This window comes from Nanorana parkeri, unplaced genomic scaffold (assembly GCF_000935625.1).
Source record: "Nanorana parkeri isolate BGI_ZX_2015 unplaced genomic scaffold, ASM93562v1 scaffold2288, whole genome shotgun sequence".
Classification (NCBI taxonomy): Eukaryota; Metazoa; Chordata; class Amphibia; order Anura; family Dicroglossidae; genus Nanorana; species Nanorana parkeri.
Window position 1 is genome coordinate 84,154 of NW_017308556.1, and position 18,532 is coordinate 102,685.

General features: G+C 48.0%; 1 protein-coding gene across 3 annotated transcripts in view; it reads right to left on the reverse strand.

Annotated features, from left to right (window-relative positions):
• Positions 1-18,532, reverse strand: part of CD2AP (CD2 associated protein) — a 113,916-nt gene that overhangs the window by 51,766 nt on the left and 43,618 nt on the right. For all 3 annotated transcript variants that reach the window (XM_018573237.1, XM_018573236.1, XM_018573235.1), the window contains exon 3: positions 3,553-3,697. In XM_018573237.1, the coding sequence (XP_018428739.1) occupies positions 3,553-3,697 (145 nt within the window). The remainder of the gene's footprint in view (positions 1-3,552; positions 3,698-18,532) is intronic.

Consider the following 18,532-nt stretch of genomic DNA (forward strand, 5'->3'; position numbering starts at 1 on the left):
TGTTTGGCGGGGGTGGGGCGGGGTGGGGGGGGGGGGGGGGGGGGGATGTGGCGCTATTGACTTCAATGCACCGCAACGCCCCCTCTTGCCCCAAAACAAAGGGGGGAGTTTAGTGAGCAATTGCTGTTCTTTGCAGCAGCTACTGCTCTGGAACGCACCGCGATTGGTGTGAATGGGCCCCTAAAAACCACTGCCAGCAACGCACAGAGGGTGGAGGAAAAGGTATCTCCTATTTGTTTTATATCTCCTATTTGTATTTTTCCATTCAAAGCTTCTCTGTCCTCAGATGAAAACTGCACCGGTCTCAAGGCTGCAACTAATGAGCGCTGCAGTGTTGGGTGTGCGCATAGCTTACTGAATACATCTCTTTAACCCCTTCCCATCTGCCCTTTAAGGAAGTCTAAATCCTGGAAGCCCTTCCGATCATGTGATCGGCTGTTACAGTGATCACATGATCGGGAGCACATCCTGCCAGCTTCCAGTCTTTGGTAAAGTCGCTGGGAGCCGATGGTGACGGCGCACGCTCCCGGCACAAAAGAAGTACGCATAGATGTGACAGCGCAGAGTAAGGGCCGCCTCCCACCTGCCACATAGATGCGTGAGGCCGGCAGGAAGGGGTCACATTTCATTATATTTGAACTATTTTTAATTTCTTTGAGTTGTTTTTTCCAATTTTAGCTTACTGACGTCAATGGGGGCTGATAATCCTATATGGAGACATCAGGGATCTAACAACGCAGCTAATGTCCTGAGCATGAGCAATTCAGATCTTTGGCCGGGAGATGAGGAGACACACAAGGTAAGTCAATGGAGGCAGCGTGCACCCGCACAGACACCGTGGACAGGAAGTGCCAGGAAGAGAGGAGTCCGCACTGGATCGGAGACCGGCACCAGCGCTGGAGGGACTCCTGAAAACTACTGGAAAGATGATGATCGGATCAAGTGGCATAATTTAAAGTAAGTCCTTACACCCGCGGGGGGAGGGATGGGTGGGTGAGGGGGGGGCACACTTTGCCTTTAAATGTCACTTTATTGCATTGCCTGCATTAGGGTAAAAACAAAAAAACACCCCACTGCCTTTCAATGCCCCCTAACCCAAACACTAATCTATACTATCCAGGTTGAGACGAGGGATCTCAAGGCCACTGAAGGCAGGGCAGTGATAGGCTGCTACACCTGCCTGTCAAGATACGAGGAGGGAGGAGGCATTAAAGGGGGCGTGGCTTCTTGAGTGATGTGTGTGTCAATGGATGCACACAGCATGGCTCAATACCCGGCCTGGAGCGAGCATGCACGGGTGTTTCCTTTGCAACCTGCACCCATAAACAGGAGGGGAGGGGGGCGGGGTACTTTCAAAATAAATTAAATGGGCAGTATAGAGTACAAATGGCTCTTCTGTGGAGAATTAAAAAAAATAAAAAAAAACAAACACACACACACGCGGGTTCGATCACTTTAAGGCCTCATTCACACACGAATCGGCCTGCGCGTACAGCTCCATGCTGCGTGCGGGGCCGTACCAAGTAGCTCCCGGGAAGGACAGGTGCTGCGTGTGATTAGAACGCAGCCCCGTCCTTCTCTATGGGGCTACGCGGCCGTACGCCCCCCCTATGCTCACCTCATTTGCAGGTCCGTAGGGGTGCGGGTCTTCTGGCCGGGACGCATACGGGATCCATTCCGGCGGCGTATGAATACGCTCACCCGCACCCCTACGGACCTGCAAATGAGGTGAGCGTACGGCCACGTAGCCCCATAGAGAAGGATGGGGGCTGCGTTCTAATCACACGCAGCACCTGTCCTTCCCGGCAGCTACTTGGTACGGCCCCGCACGCAGCACTGAGCTGTACGTGCAGGCCGATGTGTGTGGATGAGGCCTAACACTTCAGCGGCTTGGAGCCAAACATTCCTCTACATTACAAGGACCTCAGGCGTCAATAAGAGACTTGTACAGATACGAAATTAATTCCCAACTACCTTCATTTAATGACTTCCTCTATGAAGGAGTCACAATCCCCCAATTTTTGTCCTAATCACAGAGAATTCATCGAGAGGAGAGAGAGAGATGATGGGCTAATGCAGACAAATACTCACTGCCTCTACTTATCAGTATTAATATTAGGGATACACAGATACTTTTCAGATACCAGCTCAGATACCAGCTCAGATACCAGTGCCGATACTTGGCATTTTCATGAGAACTACCAGGGTTGCAGATGGGACCTGGCTCTGGCGATCCACCACTGTCCTGAAATCATTAGTCTGTATTGTTTTAGAAAAAACTGTCACATGACAATAAACAAAAATATATCAGTACTTGTATCTGTGAGGACTTGGGCAAGTATCAGTACTTGTACTTGGAAAAATTGTATTGGTGCATCACTTTGTTTTAATGTATGATTTTGTTTTTATAAATATAAACAGGATGTACAAATCCCCGGAGCTCCGTGTGCTCCTTAAAAATGACAGCTGCCTCCTAATTTTTACATTTTTCACTAGTCTAGTCTTGGAGCTGGAAAAGTATCTGTACTTGTACGGAGTATGGTACTTGGTATCGGTGCATCCCTAATTAATACCATTTTTATACTCGGATGTTATTCTCATCGCTCAGCATTCCACCTTAGACTGAGATCAGGGCAGCCCGGCCTCAATGCTTCTCATTGTAGCTAAATTGGTCTTGTAAAATAAAATCCTCCTCCTCCCCCTGTGATGTGTATTGTTCATCAGTGATTTATTACAACATACTACCGCCATAAATGTTCACCGATTGCTATTGTGTATAGCTACATATACTTTCCTGTCTAGGAGTTATGTACTGACAGCCATTTCATGCAGTGATTTAAAGCGACACTAAACTCAGGAGTTAAATCTTAAAGGAGAACTATGGGGTCAGGGCTTTTCCCCATAGTTCTCCTAAGGGTAACGGGAAGACAAACTAGCGTCCTCCCATCACCCCAGGCTCAGTATACCGCGAGCTGCTGCTCACGGTATAATGAGACGCCGCAGCTGAAGTGGATCCCGACAATTATGCCTGGATCCGCCCAGCTGCGTGACTGACAGCTGGCTCTGCCTATCCTGCACAAGGAGAGAGACCAGCAGTGACCGGCCTTTATTACAGGAGGGGGCGGAGACAAGACCATTCACCCTGCACAAGGAGAGAGACCAGCAGTGACCGGTCTTTATTACAGGAGGGGGCGGAGACAAGACCAGTCACCCTGCACAAGGAGAGAGAGCAGCAGTGAGCCGTCTTTATTACAGGCAGTGGGGGGAGGAAAAGACCAGTCACCCTGCACAAGGAGAGAGAGCAGCAGTGACTGGTCTTTATTACAGGAAGCTCCAGGTCTCACACTGGATGACTGCACAGATCGGGAAGAAATACACAAAGCTCCCCCAGGTTCAGGAAGAATACACAGGACTCTTGTAGGAGGACAATATTTGCTTCTCCTGGAGCTCAGCTTTAGCCACAAGCTGGAATATACTTTGCGGAACGATGTTCCAGGAAGTAAACGGCGGTCAGGAAACAAATGTTTAGCACAGTACATGGCAGTAACTTACTTCTCTTGAAGGACCTGTTCTGAGGAGGCGGCCCAATCCCTGGAATGCCATAAACACTCATCCGCTGCACCAGACTCGCCACATTGCCTGGTTTCTCCCTTTTGGGTACATTTTCTTCCTTTGGTTCAGCATCTTTCTTGTTTTCCTGTGGGGTACACAAGAGGATAAATCAGGGGACAACTCTGAAAATTACAGTAACCCCCAAAGATCCCCTCCCCCACCAAGATCTCCATTCCGTAGCAGTTTGGGGTTCCTCACACAGCAACAGGCATACAATGACATGTCTTACCTCTGCAGTAATATACTATAGTATATCATGTCTACATGTTTCTAAAGGTTAAAAATAAAAAATGTTTTTTTTCTTGTGTGTGTTTGCGGTCTGTCTCCTGTTTTTTTCCTGATGGTCACTTTCTAAAAAGTGAGGATAAAGCCAAAACATTGAAATTGTCACCAGAACCTTAAAAAAGTAGAAACATTCTCAATGGGCACACATGCTTAGGTGGCATTTGTATCACTTTGGAGAGATTTACTTACTTCCTGTTGTGCCTATAGGACAGGAAGTGAAGGGAAATCCTCGGAAAGGTAATAAGCTAGAGCTAGGGCTTTAGATATACTTTAGAGCAGTGGTTCTCAACCTGCTCAGGACCCACATTTTTCCTTGGTCATTAGGTTGGGACCCAAGTCACGCTGCACTGGAATGCATATAATTGCGATACCGCGCATTTTGGTGCGAGCGATTGAACTGTGGGCGGGAGGTGCGTTTGGGGTGGCATTTAAATGAATGGCAAAGCAACTGCCACACCAGAGCACAGGGTAGGTGTGATCACGCACTGTACTAGTGTAAATGGGCCCTACAAAACACTGAGACACACACACAACTACAGACACAATCTCACACACTCACAGACATTCTCACATACACACTCCCCCCCAAAAAATCTATTAAGATCCACCCAGTCTCCCTATTTTACGAGAACTGGAGTGGATCTTCAGCCTGGGGCCCAGTGTGGGCTGCTGTGCTGTGACGGAGCTCCATACATACATGCATTGCTTGTACAACTCCCTTGTACACCCTGTAGAGGTGTTGGGAGCCAGAATGTGACTTCACTCCAGGCTCCTCTACAGGACACGTGAGGGAGCTGTAAGCAATGCACGTATGGATGGAGCTTCTCGCGGCAATACACCCAGCCCACACCACCCACACTTGGCTCCAGGCAGCAGCATATTTTGAATGGCTGCCTGACACTAGTACTGAGAGTGCTGCACTAAGGGGAGGCTGAGGAGCTTCTTACCTAGCTCAGTGGAAGGCACGCGGGGACCCACTTTTGGATCGCGATCCACCAGTTGAGAACCATGGCTTTAGAATAAAGAAAATGAAGGTGACAAAACTCAAGTGTGTGGAATACCTGCTCCCCCCGCCACAGACAGTGGTTCTTTTTCAGGCCATCTACCACTGCAGGACATATAGGCCAGCAGGAGGAACCACTGTGCGCAGCGGGCGGGGGTAATAAGCATTTAACCTGCCCAAAGGGATGAATGCCTGAAGCATAAAATAAACAGCAAAAAGCCAGCCTTTGAAAGCATGGGCCACCAAAAAGCCAAGTATTCTGCCTCTTCTTTATACAGGCTTGGCATTGTGTATAGATGACCCTGAGGTGAGAGAGTCAATGCAGCTGGATGCCACGAGGCTACTACACCCTGCGCTTATCATCATTGCTCTTTACACTGCCTTAGTAAATAAGTAACCCTGGACTGGACGGCATTATTCCTGGTCAGGTAGACTTCACATCACCAACCATGTAGCAGGCAGGATGACGGTGTGTTTGGTATTTACAGGAATTAAAAAAAGGTAAACTTGGAGCTAAAAATCACAGAGATCCCTCTCAGGGTTGGTGGCTCCCAGGCCCCGTGTAAGATGGTTCAGTTATCACATCTCTAAAGATGGCCATACACTCTACAACCATCGCAACTTAGACTTTAGTCTTGCGATGGTTGTAATGGGATTAAAAAAACGTACGATCTGCCTATCTTGGACAGGCAGATCGCACTCTCGATCATCGCAAGCTCGCCCCCGAGGGGCGGGCTTCCGATGACCGCAATGCTGAACGGGCAGTGTGCGCACACCGGCCTGTTCGGCATTTGTCTTCCGAGCACCGTTCTAACCAGCCGAGAATCGTACGATTCCCGGCTGGTTTTCGAACATGCTGGTTCGACAGAAGACGTGCGACCGTACAGTAGAAACGGTCGCACGTCTCCGTTCACACTGCTCGATTATCGTACGAAAACCCGATCGCATACGATTATCGTGCAGTGTATGGGCACCTTTAGAGGAATGACTTTTGGCAATTTCCAGGACAGAATCCCAAGGCACCGCCCCCCCCCCGCCATTGTCTGTGAAGGTTCCCATTCATCGAGGTCATGATATATCTGTAAAACTTAATTAATCAAATCAACTAGACTTGCTCCATTTTTCCCGAAGACATTTCTCTGGTCATTCGACTAGATTCTGAACTGAGAAAGCTAGTTGGGTGACCAGCGAAACGTCTTCAAGAAATATACAGCAAGTCCAGTTGCCTTGATTTTTTACAGATACCCCTCATAGACCGCATAAGATTACCGGACAAAGGTTTCACCTCTTCCCTACAGTATCCAAATAGCTTTACATACACTTTACCCCCAAACAATAAGTGGTCCATGCTGACAACACGTTAACAAACATCCCCGCTTTGACAGATACTAGTCAACGCCTTGCGATCAAACCTGACAGTCACCGCCAACTTCAATCTCTACTTCCAACTGATATCCATTCAGAGTGGTTACCAATCACCCACCATTACCTGTAACAAAGAAATCACATGCAAACTAAAAGCTGTATGATGAAAAAAATTATAATTTCAGATTGCAGAGGCCACTGATGTCTGTAGATGAGCCGGATTTAATAATGTAATTGTATAAACAATTCTAGTATTACAAAATAATAAAAAGGAAGTATTTAATCCGAAAAGAAAATGAAAAATCGATTCCTTTCAGATCAAATCGTCTCTTAAACATCCTAAAAGATCACTACAGCTCTCTGTCCCAGACAAAGCCACAGGATCTGAAGGTGTACCCCAAGGGGGTCTGCATATGTACACGGCCAGATTCATCCAGTTTATATTACAAGGAAATTGGCGTGTAAAAGAAAAATTACACATATGGGAAAAAGTGAGAAAGAATGGGGAAATAACAGGAGTTCCTTCCGCCTACCAAAGATAAGAGATGACGCAGTGTTACGATTGGCATAATCAGGAAACAAATATTCAATAAACACTGATTATTATTATTTTCAAAAATATGGCCGATATAAAAATAGACACACCAACATGGATTTATATTCCCCATGTAAAAAAAAAAGAAACAAATATATAGAAACAGGCCCTAAAAGTCTCCGTTCTAAAGCTGGCCATACACCTAGAGATTATCTGCAGACTTTCTGTGGTCGGATGGAAAAAGTGCAACAGATTCCTTCATCTACACTACACTGTGTGTATGGGAGAATCTACCACTGGGCCAAGCTTCAGGATCTTGCTAGGTCAGCCCGCTGGCTCTCACAATAGCGGAACAATCTGATTGGATGCCGGCATTGTTCAGAGAGCCAGCGGGGCCGACTAGCAAGATACTGAAGCTTGGCCCAGTGGGAGATTCCTCTATTATTATTATACAGGATGTATATAGCACCAACAGTTTGCGCAGCGCTTTACAATATAAGGAAGACATTACAATCACAATACAATTCAAGACAAGATGGTAAGGAGGGCCCTGCCCGAGGGCTCCATCCACACAGTTTAGCGTACATGGAGGAATCTGTCACTTTTTCCATCTGACCCTAGAAAATCTGCAGGTAATCTAGAGGTGTATGACCGGCTTAAAGTGACATTAAAGGATACATCCCCCCCCCCATGTTAATGTTAGTACTTACCTTAAATGATGTCTCTTAATCCGATCTTCTTTCCTGATGTTTTCATCTGTCCCTCCAGCGGTGCGGCGGGTCTCCGATCCAGCGCCGACTCCCCTCTGCTTGCAGACCCTTCCTGTCCCACGTTGTCTGCATGCGGGTACACGCGTCCATAGACTTATCTTGCGTCTCCACTCTTCTCCCTAAGCATGCGCCCGCCCCAAGATCATTTGTGGCCGCACGAACAGTTCCGGACTCTCGCCGATAATAAGGTCAGTCTTAACCGCTGTTTAAGCGGGTTTTTAAAAATCTTTTTACTTTTTGCCTATATCTACAGCTCGTCAGCAGTAGATGTAGGCAAAAAAAACCTCTTTAAGCACACATCCTGCCAGCTGAGATCCTGCAAGTTGTCCCGGGATTGCACTTTCCTCCAGCACAATGAGAGGAATGCCAGCAATGCAGAATAACAGGTGAGCGCATGCTGAGACACATTCCCTATACAGATCCAGTCATGCTGGAATTCAGCCTTAAAAGGACCACTTAACCTAAAAATGTTACAATAAGCTACAATGGCCACAAACATAAGGAATACTAAATAACCAAGACATAAATAAATGAAAACAAAGCTTTGGGATACACTTAGTCCTGGTTCACACCCAGCGTAGTCACAGCTGATTCAGCGCAACAAAAAGCTTCCCCCCCAGAAATCCCATTCATTCTTATGGCCCCTGTTCACCTGTGAGCGTTTTATAGCAAAAGCCAAAACTTCTGTCGCCGGGAAAAAAGTACATGAGCTACTTTTTGGCATATTACAGCTCGTTTTGTCCCCAGAGTGTCAATAGGAAACGCGCGCTGCAATTGGTTTTGCACATTTTTGCCATTTACATCAAAGTCTCACAGTCTGCTCATAAAAACACGCAACTTAAAGGGTTTCTAAACCCTTTGTTTTTTTTGTATATATATGGCTAGCAAGCAGTAGATATATGCAAAACGTTTTTTTTTTAATACGCTTTAAAAGCGGTTTAAACTTACCCCCGTCTTCGCCGCGCGCTCCCGTCCGAAAATCCGAAACTGCTCGGACGGCCACAAAGCATCTTGGGGCGGGCGCATGCGCAGTTCGGATTTTCGTCCGGGAGACGAGGAGAGACGGGAGACGGAGAGAGGGAAGGTAAGTCTATGGACGCGTGCACCCGGCTGCAGACACCGAAGTACCAGCAAGCAGAGAGGAGTCAGCGCTGGAGGGACAGATGGAAACATCAGGAAAGAAGAAGATCGGATTAAGAGACATCATTTAAGGTAAGTGCTAACATTAACATGGGGGGGGAGGGAAACATTTTAGGGTGTGAATCAGACCCACGGGATCAGAGTCTGCCTGCTTTGCCTAGATATTGCTATCAAGTACTCATCACCTCGCTATAAAGCACCACCCCGCTATAAAGCACCACCCCGCTATAAAGCACCACCCCACTTCACCAGTAGTCGGTGGCCTGGAACCCCCTTCTTGTGATGCATTAAAGTGACTCCCAAACACACCCATTGCAGGCTCCTTCTGGTCACTCAGGAAGAAAGCTTCTCGCAGCCACCAGAGAAAGAATCCTCTCCGTTTCTTTTTCCAGCCTGGATGTCCAGTATATATTGTCCCCAAACAGATCCCTCCCGTTTATCGAGTCTTCCGGGGCTGAGGGCGCTGCTCCTTTCTTCCTCTGGCTCCTAGTCGCAGCTCCTCCTTGTGTTGTTTCTGTGACACGCTTGCCTTTGTGGTCGGGTACGATATCCACAGCACCAGTCACAACCCACCAACAAGCCACTGATTGGCATCTATGATCTGCCATAGGCCTGAGCTCTGCCACTATCCAACCACTTTCTATTCACTTATGGGAACTGTAGATCCCATTTCCCAGCCAGCATGCACGGCTTGCACAGAAACCCCCCCCCCCCCCCCCCACGGAACATTGCATTACCCAACATTCCCAGTCTGGGAACATTCCCATTTCCCAAGCCAATAGCATTCCAAGGAATATTGTCAAAAATTAACCAAAATTAAGCCATTCATTAAAAAAAAACAAAAAAAACTGTACAGGAATTTTTTTTAAGAGTAGGGAGAGTCACCCTAAAAAGACATTCCCAAATTTTGGGTTATCAGAATAGGAAAAGATGAGAAATCTTCTAATGGGGACACTAATGGGGACCACCAGGGATTTCCATTCTCTTTGGAGGGATTACCTCTTACTTCCTGCTGTCTGTATTTGACAGGAAATGAAGCGAAATTTCCCCAATGGGACACAGATGGCTAAAATAAAGCTTACCAAAAAAAAGTTTGGGCTTCAGTTCTACTTTAGGTCTCGTTCACACCAGATACAGATCTGAATTCTGACCAGAACGCACTGTCTCACATTGCGGCCGGCTCACTATGTTGTGGGGCGGGAAGGGGCGCGACGGGCCATTGAAGTGAATGGACATGCCCTCTGACCGCAATGCGATCGCACGCACAGGAACGCAAGGCACATTATTATGCCCAAACAAAATAGTGCTTGCAGCATTTTTTTTGGACCGGACAGCAGGCAAAATGTGCCTTGCGTTCCCGTGAGGCCGGTCGCATTGCAGCCGGAGGACGTGGCTACGGTGCCATTCAGTTCAATGGCTCGTCATGCCCCACAACACAGTGGGCCGGCACCAATGCGAGGCAGTGCGTTCTGGTCAGAATCGGGCCGGAACGCTCTGCATCTGGTGTGAACAAGGCCTTAAAGTGATATTAAAGTCAAAAACTTTTTTCCCATCCCCCCATTAATGTCAGCACTTACCTTAAATGATGTCTCTTAATCCGATCTTCTTTCCTGTCCTTTTCAGCCTTCTCTCCAGCGCCGACTCCTCTGTCCTTACTGGCACTGCATGTCCTACGGTATCTGCATGCGTCCATAGACTTACCTTGTGTCTCTCGTCGTCTCCCGGCCGAAAATCCGAACTAGGCATGCGCCCGCCCCAAGCATTTTCGGACGGGAGCGTGCGGCGAAGACAGGGGTAAGTTTAAACCACTTTCAAAAATAAAAATGTTTGCATATATCTACTGCTTGCTAGCCATAGATATATGCAAACATACGTGAGGCTTTAGAAACCCTTTAAAAGGTCCATCAGGGGATGTTTCTGATTTTGGCTCATGATTAGCAGCTCACTGGAGTTGCTCCAACTTAAGGTGCCCATACACTGCACTAGGGCTGCAACAACTAATCGACATAATCGATTATAATCGATTATTGAAAAAGTTGTCAACTTTTTCAATAATCGATTAATCGGCTTCCGATCAGTTGGCCCTGTTCACGGCTCCACACACGCTGCGCGCCGCACCTCTTCCCCACCTCACGCTCGCCGCTGCCAGACCCGCCCGCATCCACGCCGCACCTCCTCCCCGCCTCACACTCACCGCCCGCCCACATCCACGATTGGCACAGGGACGCAGGGAGATGTAGTAAGGAGGAGCAGGTGTGGGGGGATGACAGCCGCTGATAGACAGGTCCGATCTCGGAAGCAAGTTGCTGGAAGACTGCTCAGGTAAGCCTGCACTTCCCACACATGGTGCTCTATAATGTATTGCTGGGATTTGTATTCCTCTATAGCTTATGGTACATTGTGCTGTATATTATACATAGGAATACACATCCAGCAATACATTATACACTGTATGTATAATGTATTGCTGGGATTTGTTGTATTCCTATATAGCTGGTGATATTCTGCACTGCACTGTATAGAGGACTACAAATCCCAGCAATAGTACATTATACAGCGCAATGCAGAATACCACCAGCTATAATGTACTATTGCTGGGATTTGTTGTAGTCCTCTATAGCTGGTGATATTCTGCATTGCGCTGTATAATGTACTATTGCTGGGATTTGTAGTCCTCTATAGCCGGTGCAATTCTGCATTCATTGCTGTATAATTTTACACTTTCCTTTTCACTATATTGCACACCACACTATTTTTTTCCACCGCTCCAAGCTTGCTCCTGTGATGGACTACAATCTCAATACAAACTAGTAGTCCCATAACTGGAGCCATTTTTGATTTTTTTTTTTTGTGTTTATCCGATTAACCGATTAATCGAACTTAATAATCGGCTAACTAATCGATTTTGAAAATAATCGTTAGCTGCAGCTCTACACTGCACGATTCTCGTACGAGTATCACGGGAAATGGCGCGATCGTACTAGAATCGTGCAGTGTATGGAAGGCGTGCGACCGTTTCTAATGTACGGTCGCACGACTTTTGTATGTTGAGCATGTTGGAAAACCAGCCGAGAATCGTACGATTTTCGGCTGGTTTAACATGATCGAGAGATCACTGCCGAGCGGGCCAGTGTGCGCACACGTACACTGCCCGTTCAGCATTGCAGTCCTCGGAAGCCCGCCCCTCAAGATGGGCAGATCGTACGTTTTTAAAAGTACTTTACAACCCTCGCAAGACAAAAGTCTTGCGAGGGTTGTAAAGTGTATGGGCACCTTTAGTCCTATGGGTTCCAATCACACCTGTATGCAAGGTACAGAAATTCAGCTTACAACACTTGACAGATGTGAATGTGCCGTATGCAGTGTTGTGATGCGTCAGCCAAGCACAGCGCAGGTACGTTTTTCAAGTGCTTAGGCTCAAGGGCCCATTCAAGTGAAGATGAGCAGCCAATCTGCAGAATTTTCCCTTATTTCAGCAGCTGTCACATGATCAGCGCCTCTGCATTTGGTCATGTGACTGGTCAAGGCATCTTAGAGGTGTGCACTGGATAGGTCTCATATTAATCTAGATTTCTCTGCATGAAACAAGCTTACTATGCTGTTCAAATCTCTTAAATTCAAATCACAGTGATTTCCACAGCATGCAATTCATGTACAAATATACAACACAAAGTGATGAGAAATATACAGCTCAACACTTGCTGGCTTAACTAGTTCTTATGTTCATCCTCCTCATTATAATCCTACTTTTAATAAAATTTACTTTAAAGCATATATAAACCCAAAAACAAAAAGGTAGCCTGCTACTCTTCAGACGCGGGGCTGCATTCGTTTTAACTCTTCAGGCTAAGAACATTTTCATCAACTACAGAAGTAACGATCTTGCTAGGAATGCAATTTCCATGTTACTTCCTGTGAGATTAAAGGAGAACTATGAGATGAGTGATTTCCACTCACCTCATAGTTCTAGCCGACCTGTGACAATGAGACTGTCACAGGTCGGCTCAGTAGATCGGGAGGTGAGCGAACACATACCGGGTTCGCTCACCTCTCGATCCTGTCACGGCTCTCTGCCATGACAGGGGAGGGGCTGGATTCCCCTCTCCCCGCTCCGATCTGCCAGCGCTGACTGGCGGAACGGACGGGGGAGGCGGCGGGTACAGCTCTCTGCCTCTAGATAGGCAGAGCCAGCTGTCACTCACGCAGCTGGGTGGATCCCGTCATCTAAGTCGGGATCAGCACCGGCGTCTCAGTATACCGCGAGCTGTAGCTCGCGGTATACTGAGCTTAGGGTGACGGGAGGACACTAGTTTGTGTCCTCCCGTTACCCTAAGGAGAACTATGGGGAAAAGCCCTGCCCCCATTGTTCTCCTTTAAAGCCCATCTCTGGGCAAAAAAACCCTTGAGTGTTTATGTCTAGGGGACACTATTAAAGAGGTTTTGCTTCTCTGATGCCGGCTCCAGACATCTCTGTCCAGGCTGCCCGAGCGCCCCACGCAGCCTCTTCTCCCCTTCGTTCTGGCAGTCTAAGGACCGCTGTCGTAATTACAATTATGCAAGTCCATAGACCCGCATTACATGTGAGGAGGCCAAGGGACATTTCAACGTCTTGAAAAGAGGGGAAGAAGTCGGCACTGACCGCCGCAGGATCAGGCAACTAAAACAGCTTTGAGTACCTGAGAAAAAAAGCCACTTAACCCTTGAGGGGCAAGAGAAGTCCAACTGCATGGGGAACATTCTTCTTTGACCGGAGGCATCCTTTAAAAGAAAGCACAACAAACCTAACCTTTATATACTCCACACAATGAACCTTATCTTTACACACGCTTTACATAGCTCTATACTAACCCATCAATCCACCACGTAATGTAAATGACCAAAGCAGATATTTGAAGTTTCAAGTACATTATGTGTGACAACCATAGATACAATGGAGAAATGAGTGTAGACAGTGAGGGTTTTATTCACAGATCACCAAGTGAAAAAATAGCCTTCATTTTCCTCCGCCATTTAAAGAGCTGAACTGTAGAAGTCCAAAAAGGTAAATAGGGCTCAATCACTAGTCACCAGTATTGCCTGTAGCCTCCCTGCCGCTGATCTCCCCAATACTGACCTAACATGCCGTAACACTGTTAGGAGATGATATTTTGGCTGAGACGGGGCTTTGCTTCTTTAAGTCAGAATCGCCCCTCTGATGACTGGATCTAAGTACTGGTGGATGAATCAGAGAAGTAGCAGGGGCATAGCTCCACAAAATGAATAGAAGCAGCATGGAGATCCTTGCAATGCAGCTCCTCCGGTACACCTTCCTTCACTTTACCAGTCAGCAGCCCAAAGAGACTGTGGGATCTCCCAACCTTTGAGAAGGGTAATGAACATTTTCAGAAGAGCTCAGTATTCTCCCTTAATTATTATTTGCACGTCCTAATAAACATACAATTATACAAGATATACTCCAACTTGTAGCATTGCTGGCAACCATTGGACCACAAGTGGAACTCCTTAGTTACGTATAGGCAACAAGAGGCCAGACTTGGCAGGGCAGATCTCACATCTTCAAAGCTCCACAAAATATAGTAACATTTCACAGTCTATAAACAGCAAACCTGACCAAGTCATCTGTCCTGTTTAACACAATAGTAACAAAGCTACTTGCACCATCAGAGAGGTGGTGCAGGGATCCCGTTATCACAGAGGTGGTGCAGGGATCCAGTTATCAGAGAGGTGGTGCAGGGAACCAGTTATCAGAGAGGTGGTGCAGGGATCCTGTTATCAGAGAGGTGGTGCAGGGATCCCGTTATCACAGAGGTGGTGCAGGGATCCCGTTATCACAGAGTTGGTGCAGGGATCCAGTTATCAGAGGTGGTGCAGGGAACCCGTTATCAGAGAGGTGGTGCAGGGATCCCGTTATCACAGAGGTGGTGCAGGGATCCCGTTATCATTCTTTCTCCTTTTTGTGTGGTGAGCTAAATTACCCGCCACATATTTTTTCTTCTGCCAGAGATTGAAATTGTGCATTTTCTGGGTGGTTGCCTGACTCCACCTCCTCCCACAAGGCCAAAACAATGGCATCACTCTCTCTAAACTGAAATGTGCGCAATGTTCATAAACCTTCTGCGGAATTATGGAACGGAAATCTCTCTCAGGTCACAAATGTTCCTTCAAATAACACAAAGACAACAGCCGGCCGACAAGGAAGCGTAAAGCCCAAAGTGCGATCTGTGGTACGCTGTGTTCATACAAAGTCTCTGCAATCCACAGACAAGGGGCATTCCTGGGAAAGAATGATCTGTTCTGTACTATTGGAACTTAACATTGAGAAGATCGTCCACCGAAAACATTAACAGGGATGTGAGGAAGCTGAAGCTTGGCGTCATTGGACCTTCCAACAGGACAATGATCCCAACCAAACCTCAAATTCCACCAAGGCCTGGTTGCAGAAGTCCTGGAAGATTCTACAGTGGTCAGCACAGTCACCTGACTTGAACCCCATAGAAAATCTTTGGTGGGATTTGAAGAAGAAGGAGGTTGCAGCACGCAAACCCAAGTATATTATTGTACTGGAGGCCATTGCTCATGTGGAACCGGCTAAGATTCCTCAGGAACGCTGCCAGAAGCTGGTGTCTGGCTATACATCTCGTTTGCAGCAGGTCATAACAAAAGGGTGCTCTGCTAAGTACTAAAGATGCTTGCTCTGAGCGGGAAGAATCATTTTGAGACTGCAGAAGTCATTAAAGTTGCAATTTCAGTTGAATTTGGGGAAACCACATTAACATTCTGTGTGACCTATTTCAATTGCTTTTGTTTGATTTGTTCATTGCAAACAGCTGAAAGTCTGTAAATGTTACCAATAAACCTGATTTGCAGTAGCAGTTGAATCATTCACATTTCTAAGCAAGAGCGCAGCGTGACAATTTAGGCCTTGTTCACACCAAGTGCGTTCCAGGCGCAGAGCAGTTGCAGACAGGATCAAAACTGCGTCCAATGTATTCCAATTGTATTTTTTGCTCCAGTTTACATTGCAGCGTGCAGTTCCAGAGCAGGTGAAATAACTGCAGCAAGCCTTTTTTACCTGCTCTGGAACGCATGCAAACACATCAAAATGCATGCAAATGCCTGGAACGCACTGAAAGCCCATGTGAAACAAAAAAAAAAAAAAATTTTTTTTAACCAAAAACAGCCCAGGACGTATCAAAAGCACGGCAAAAAACGTGGCACAACCCACTGCACTGCGTGTGCAGAAACCTGAGAGGATCTGCTCTGCATTTGGTGTGAACAAGGCATTAGAGGCCTTTTGTTTGCATGCACATTTTTCAAGCTCCGCATTACAAGTCAGGCTACGAGCGACAGAACGCTCACATGTGAACAGGAGCCATTGAAAACAATGGGATTCCGCTTGTTGAGCATTGCAGTGCTTAGGCCATCAAGCGGCAGAACCTCTCGGTGTGAATGAGACCCGTCACAAACTATGTCAAACAAACTTTTGCCTGATGTTTGGCTCTAAATGTAATGACGACGGTCCATCCTACCCTTCAATATCGGTCTTTATATTATAGTACATTTTACTATCAAGTAGTACAAAACCATCTAAATAAACTACTATAAGACCATGTCAGTACAGCCATGTTATAGTAAACCTGAACTCCAGGCAAAAAAAACACCAGTGAACGCAGTCATGTGTTTAATAAAAAAAAAAAAGAAATGTATTTTTAAAGACCCGGTTCACATTATTGTGTTGCACAAGCACTCCTATTCGCCATAACACATGGCACTGCCCACTACTTGCAAAGGTGCAAGGTGGTGCCATTCATTCTGGATGAAAGTAAACTGGATGAGGGCCCATTCACACTGATGCAATGCGTTACTCACAGGATTTTGTGCTATTAACGCACTGTTCCGTGCAATGCACCTACAGTGCTGAAGGTGTGTTGTGTCGTCATTCATTTGAATGACACCCCAAACGCACCTCCTGCCCGCAATGCAATCAATCTTGCAGTACGGCAATACCGTGCGTTGCAATAAAAAAAAAAAAAAAAGAAAGTACATTCACCACAACACGATATTGCGGTACTGCTCATTGTGGTGCGACCAACTGCACTGGGGGCGGGAGGTGCCATTCAAATGAATGACAACTCAACACACCTCCTGCACCATTACCAAATGGTAGGTTCCCTGCACAGTCAGTTGCATTCACATCACACACGATTATCTATCACGATTGTGCGTTGGGTGCCATTCATTCTGAATAGCACCCTGACACACCACGCCGATGGAGGTGCACTGCAGACCTGTAGGGGAAGGAGGTATGCCGTCAGCTATGTGAAGGCCGGGAATGAATAAAATACACAGAGGCAATCAAAGTTGTGACGTCCATCAGGTTTTTTGTCATTTATGCCCTTTAGGGAGATGTCATCTCCCTTCCTGTGCTGGAGAACAAACAGGAAGTGATGACAACTCCCAGACTGCAATAAACCCCGACATGGGTTCTTACCGTCGCACTCAACTGAAAACAAAACAAATGCTTTACTGCTATGTGGGCCTCAACTGCTCGCCCCTCTCCGCCGACACTGCTCGCCCCTCTCCGCCGACACTGCTCGCCCCTCTCCGCCGACACTGCTCGCCCCTCTCCGCCGACACTGCTCGCCCCTCTCCGCCGACACTGCTCGCCCCTCTCCGCCGACACTGCTCGCCCCTCTCCGCCGACACTGCTCGCCCCTCTCCGCCGACACTGCTCGCCCCTCTCCGCCGACACTGCTCGCCCCTCTCCGCCGACACTGCTCGCCCCTCTCCGCCGACACTGCTCGCCCCTCTCCGCCGACACTGCTCGCCCCTCTCCGCCGACACTGCTCGCCCCTCTCCGCCGACACTGCTCGCCCCTCTCCGCCGACACTGCTCGCCCCTCTCCGCCGACACTGCTCGCCCCTCTCCGCCGACACTGCTCGCCCCTCTCCGCCGACACTGCTCGCCCCTCTCCGCCGACACTGCTCGCCCCTCTCCGCCGACACTGCTCGCCCCTCTCCGCCGACACTGCTCGCCCCTCTCCGCCGACACTGCTCGCCCCTCTCCGCCGACACTGCTCGCCCCTCTCCGCCGACACTGCTCGCCCCTCTCCGCCGACACTGCTCGCCCCTCTCCGCCGACACTGCTCGCCCCTCTCCGCCGACACTGCTCGCCCCTCTCCGCCGACACTGCTCGCCCCTCTCCGCCGACACTGCTCGCCCCTCTCCGCCGACACTGCTCGCCCCTCTCCGCCGACACTGCTCGCCCCTCTCCGCCGACACTGCTCGCCCCTCTCCGCCGACACTGCTCGCCCCTCTCCGCCGACACTGCTCGCCCCTCTCCGCCGACACTGCTCGCCCCTCTCCGCCGACACTGCTCGCCCCTCTCCGCCGACACTGCTCGCCCCTCTCCGCCAACTCTCCCAACACTGCTCACCCCTCTGCCAACAATGCAGATAAGAATAAACACCTGACGCTGTACTCTACAAGTGCTGTCAAAATCGATGATAGTGGGCAGTACTAGATGGGATCAGGAAGTGGTAGAAGCTGCGCTTAGTGGGATTAGGCTGGGTAGACATGGCAAGGATACAAAGTAGAAGTTTGGGTTATGAAGCCTCTTGCCTCTATGTCGTCACCACGTCACTCTGTAGTTTCAACAACAGCACAAACGGTGACAACAGGTTATTCAAGAAGGGAGCTACAGCGTTGTCACCCTACTACAGGAGAGGTAAGCCGCTTCTGATTCAATGATTTGAGCTAGACTGTTGAACTTTACATGGAAATGAAACTAATCTTTGCACATTTCCCAGTATTGCTGCATCCC